The 5686-nt window shown below is 31.9% G+C and overlaps 1 protein-coding gene across 1 annotated transcript; it reads right to left on the minus strand.

Moving 5' to 3' along the window:
- Positions 1-4288: 4288 nt before the first annotated feature.
- On the minus strand, positions 4289-5146 carry LOC112026415 (uncharacterized). Its single transcript, XM_065760232.1, has one exon. It carries the CDS (start codon positions 4972-4974, stop codon positions 4540-4542), a length of 435 nt encoding a protein of 144 aa, XP_065616304.1. The 5' UTR covers positions 4975-5146; the 3' UTR covers positions 4289-4539.
- Between the last annotated feature and the right edge of the window lie 540 nt (positions 5147-5686).

Raw genomic sequence — 5686 nt, forward strand, 5'->3', positions numbered from 1 at the left:
ATCCACACTTACAAGTAGCTTATAGGGTGCTCTAATTCATAAAAGGGTCACCAAGTAAAGGCATATTCTTCCCAAGCAACATAGAGTTGCATATAAAATCCTTTTGTGATGCATATTTGGCTGGATGCCCAGATACAAGAAGGTCTCTCATTGGTTATGCAATGTATTAGGGAGATTCCTTGATTTCTTGGAGATCAAAGAAACAAGGAGTTATTTCAAGGTCTTCAGCTGAAGCTAAGTATAGGGCCATGGCAAGTGTAGCTTGTGAGATCACTTGGGTTTTGCAATTGTTGAAGGACTTGAGGATTGAGCATTCAAGACTAGCTGTGCTATTCTGTGATAATCAAGTTGCATTATATATAGCAACAAACCTAGTTTTTCATGAAAGAACCAAGCACATTGAAGTTGATTGTCATTTAGTGAGAGATAAGATTTTGGAGGGAATGATTAAGACTTTTCATGTTGCTACAAATTCTCAAGTTGTAGACATCTTTACTAAAGCTTTGGGTCTTTCATCCTTTGTGAGATTGTCAAAGAAACTGGCTTTGAAAGACATTTTTCAACCTAAGCCCTTAAAGGAGCAATCTAAGCAATTACAGGTAGCTTCCTTAGTTCAAGTCTCTAAGTCTAACACGCTGGACCTGAAGGGGAGTGCTGAAGACAAAAGCATTGAAAACGACAAAAGAGAAGAAAGATTGACGAGTGAAACGACAAAGGCAAGAAGACACTTAAAATGGGGAGTTTTGATTAATGAACTCACACAAGCCACACGTGCAAAGGAAACACAGAATTCAATTAGAGAAAAAGACAGCTGTCAAGTTACAATTGGATAGTTAGTTGAAAAACAATTAGCTATTTACGCGCTTGAAGCATTGCTCTATTTTGTGATTGTATATCAGTAGCTTTAGTTGATAATTATTATTTTGATTTTTTTTTTTTTGTAACTTTCATTTAGTCAATGAGAATTTCAGTTTTCTTCAATTCTCTGTCATTTTACACCTATTTTGCTGTTTTGGTTTATTTTCATTAAAAAACAAGGAGTTATGCAAGCCATGATAATGCCACTAAAATTTGAATTTGTAATTAGCATTTGCTCCTTTTTGAATGGATTTGTGATTTTGAGTATTTTTTTTATTTTGGTCACTACATTATTGCTCTATTTTGTGATTGTATATAAGTAGCTTTAGTTGGTAATTATTATTTTGATTTTTTTTTTTTTTTTGTAACTTTCATTTAGTCAATGAGAATTTCAGTTTTCTTCAATTCTTTGTCATTTTACACCTATTTTGCTGTTTTCGTTTATTTTCATTAAAAAACAAGGAGTTATGCAAGCCATGATAATGCCACTAAAATTTGAATTTGTAATTAGCATTTGCTCCTTTTTGAATGGATTTGTCATTTTGAGTATTTTTTATTTTGGTCACTACATTCTTTTCTATCATTGAACATTTAACAAGATGTGATTAGGTTGGAGGAACTGTTTGTTAAAATTGGGTTCGGGTCAAGTTGGGGTACTCGCATGGGGCAAAAACTCGAGACAAAGACTGAGGTAAGGCAAGGATCAAGTTTTGGGTTTTGGTTTTTGAATTCAAGGAAACCTAACCCAAACTCACCTCATGGTCATCCCTATGCATGATGCATTAGTCATAGGATTAAACTTTTTTTTTTTTTTTTAATTTAAAGAAAAATGTATGAAGGATAAAAACCTAGCACTAAATATTTCCTTTTTGCTCCTAAAAAAATTTGGTTGCAACCTTGGAATTTTTTTAATTTTTAATTAATTAATTAATTAACATTTTTGTATTGGGGAATATATAATATCTTTCTCACATAAGATGAGTCTCTCTCACATGAGGAGGGTCTTACATTTTAGAATTTTTATATCATGTAACCGGTGCATATCCATTTGGTTACAACTTTCAGCTTTTTGTTTTAACTTTACTTCAAATATCTAACTTTTAGCTTTTCAAAAAAATCTTAATTAGTTTTTAGCTTTTTATCTCATACTATGCAAATAAACTATTGGATATAAGGTTACCCAAACATACACCTAGTACATATCTCTCACACTATATGACTATATAAGACCTATTTTACGTAGGGGTGGCAATTCATGTTCACGTGTTGGGTTTGTGTCATGTCGACTCATGAATATCCAACTATATAGGTAACACTAACTCGACATGCTTATTAAATAGATCAAGATTCATCAACTCTAACATGACTCATTTATTAAATTGGTCAGTCATGTCGACCTGTTTATTAGATTTTATCAAAACGAAAAAAAAAAATAGTATTAACTAAATTGATATGAATTATGAAAAAAAATTTAAAATAAATTCAGAACTAACGAGTAATTGCATCACAAATAATAGATCAAAACTAAAGCATATCTCAATATCACAAATAATCAATCATAAAATGTCAAAGAAAATAAACCATAACAACTAATAATTTTATATACCTAGGGTTTGAATGATATATTGGTAAAATGTCATTTAATTAAATAGGTCAAGCAGGTTAAAAGGGTCTCATAAATTGGACACTAACTTAATTCGTTTATTAAACAAGTTAGTCATGTTAACCTGAATATGACACTAACCCATTAAGCCTCAACTTATAACCTACTAATTTTATATCGTGTTAAGTTTACAGGTTGTGTCTAATTTTGCCACTCCTAATTTTATATGAGAAAGATATTATATATCTCCCATTAGACAAAATACCAACTAAAAAATGATGGGTCTTATCCCTAGTATGCAATATTTAAGTCTCCACAAAATATTTAGTTCCTAGTTGCATTCTTTATAGAGAAAAATACACATGTAATGCTTTTTTATTTTCTTTTGAAGAACAGGTAGTTTAATGCATTTTTTTTTTAATAAGAAAAAAAAAGAAAGAAAGATACATATGCCAGTGGTTTACCTGAATGTGTACACATATGTTATCATTAATATTTGTGCACAATTTGAAATAAGGTTTAGAAGACACAAAAATTTCGAATATCAAAAGATCACGGTATGAAAGATATCTTAACTTGGTCTTTATATATATGGCATTGCATTAATCGGGAAGTAACGTCGTTTGTAAGAAGTGTGGACTTCTTATATCATATAACCATCATCATTGATTTGTTTGCAAATTTTCTTCATGGTGGAAGTGATCATTTGGTTCAAATGCCACTTCCATAATGGGAAACAAACAAGCATGGCAAAGTTGGTGACTTTGGGCCACTGATTGAATTGATAATCATTGTGGCATGTTTGTAGTGTCAGAAAAGGGCCACAGGTTCAAAGCTTCAACGTATAAATTAAAGTTTATTGAATTGATTTCTTCGCACATGAAAACAAAGGAAGCAGAGGTAATTTTGTCCTATAAAGGTGGGTCAAATTGATGTAAATTTGTATATAAGGTGCAGCTAAAGCTAATATTTTTTATAAGAAAAATTAATGGATTTCCTAGTAGCATTGAGTAAATATTTATAGAAACATTTTTTGAGAAAAGAAAAAGTAATTAATTTTTTTATAATTATTTATATTTCTCCTAAAAGTGATACCAAAAATTTCTTAAATTGGTTCATTAACAAATGTTTTAAGGACACTCGTTAACTGAACCTATTTTTTGTTACTCTTTTTTTTTTTTTTTTAAAGAAATATTAATCTAATATAAAAATTCTCATTTATCCTGGCTAGAGTATATAATTGTGATTATCATGGAGAAAAAATGTGTCCAAAATTTTAAATCCAACTAATTCCACTTAGATTTAATAGACTTTCCTTAAAAAAAAAAAAAGATTAAATAAACTAGAGAGAAACAAGTTCTTAAACATCATCATTGAGAACTTTACTAGTACCAAAATTGAAACTGCCGTTGAGTACTTGGATCAAATGAATTATTATGAAGAAGTTCTAACGGGAATTTGAACCAAGATATAGCAATTACCGTGAGTTCAAGTTAGCTCAAATGGTAAAATTTTTTATGGTTGAATAAGAGACTTGGAATTTAATCTCAGCCTGCATAAAAAACCAATTGGTGTATTGGTTTGAATATAAAGAGATATTATTAGGAGCGGACGTCATAGGTTAAAACTCTCTCTCAAATATATATATATATATATGGCAATTACCAAGCTGTTTTACAAACGCGCACACTAGCCTCTGTGAGTCTGTACAACAAAAACAAAAAACATTATTGAGGCATTGGCCGGAAGAGTTGACTAAAGAAGATTACAAAGTTACACCAAAGCTAGAGTAATCTTGGTGATGATCACAACAAGAGCCAAAAAGTGTCTCAACCTCAAAATTCCTTCAACCAAATATTACAACTACTACAACCACAAAATGTAAGAGCTATGATAACTCAAACATCTAATGTTTCCACTTAAGAGATTAACCTTATTACATATGACTAATCAGTTGGAGGTTTAATTAGTTGAAAACTTGAAGAGCATGTAATGCTTGTAAGGCTTTCCAGGGCTCACAATTGTGGAAGGGAAATTGGGGTGATTGAATGAGTCCGGGAATATGCTTGAGTCTCCAATCATAGTGCTGCATGTGGTTTGTACTCAAATCCTCCTTTTCCCTTAATATCCAGAGTGTTAGATGTATAGAACTGCATACCAGATGCACTTGTGGATAGCTTCAACACCCTTCCTGACTTCAGATCATGCACCACTGCAGCCCTCTTCAACTTGTGGCCAACACCACCATCAAGCACATAGTTCATATCATAACCATTAGCTAGCTCAATGATTTTGCTTTTAATCGAGTGCGGTTCGAGGAAATCATAGGGCGTTCCTTTCACGGATCCAAATTTTCCGGCGGGAACAAGATCGCTATTAATAACTATGATCTGGGATCCAAATATCTGGACCACATTAGATAGGATATCTCCACTGTTATGGCCATCTAGGTTCCAATATGCATGCTGCATCAGATTCACTGGAGTAGGCTTGTTTAGAGCTTTGGCTTTCATTGTGATACTCAATTGGTTGTTCCCAACGAGTGCTTATCTGGCAGTGGCAAGGACAGCACCAGGAAATCCTGCAGAACATTGAAGCAAGTGGGGTTCTTAAATTTTCAACCAAAGGACTGGTCATCAGCTTATCATTTGAGAATATTGCCTATATAACAATCTTCGTCACGTTGTACATTCTTATTTACACATAGAAGTATCAAAGTCAAATATCATCAATAAAAGTAGTAAAAAAAAAAAGGATATGTCTATTAAAACAGTAACAAAGAATATGAGTTTGAATAAACTAGGACAGTAAAAAAAAATATATATGCGATCGACTACTTTGACTAGTTTGTTGAGAATTTATAGCCAACTTTAAAATTTTGGGATTAAAACTTGGTTGGTATTTATTGTAAAAGGATAAAAGTAATTGACATAAGAATCTAGAGTACAATAACGGAGAAAAGTTTAGTGCAAAAAATTATTGATTTTACATACCTTGATCTCCATCAAAACTACTGTAATAGGTGAAAACAATGTGAGGAGCATGACCTTTATTACTATGCTTTTTCACCTTCCAAACAACATGAGCAAATCCTTTGGGACCACCTATTATGAAAAAAAGTATTTTATTATGGGAATCAGGAAAAAATGCTACTAACATAAGAATAATGTACCATGAAGTGTGTTATTCCCATCATTAGCAATTAGTTTATAAAGTGTTCCATTC

This window comes from Quercus suber, unplaced genomic scaffold (assembly GCF_002906115.3).
Source record: "Quercus suber isolate HL8 unplaced genomic scaffold, Cork oak 2.0 scaffold_358, whole genome shotgun sequence".
NCBI classification, from domain to species: Eukaryota; Viridiplantae; Streptophyta; class Magnoliopsida; order Fagales; family Fagaceae; genus Quercus; species Quercus suber.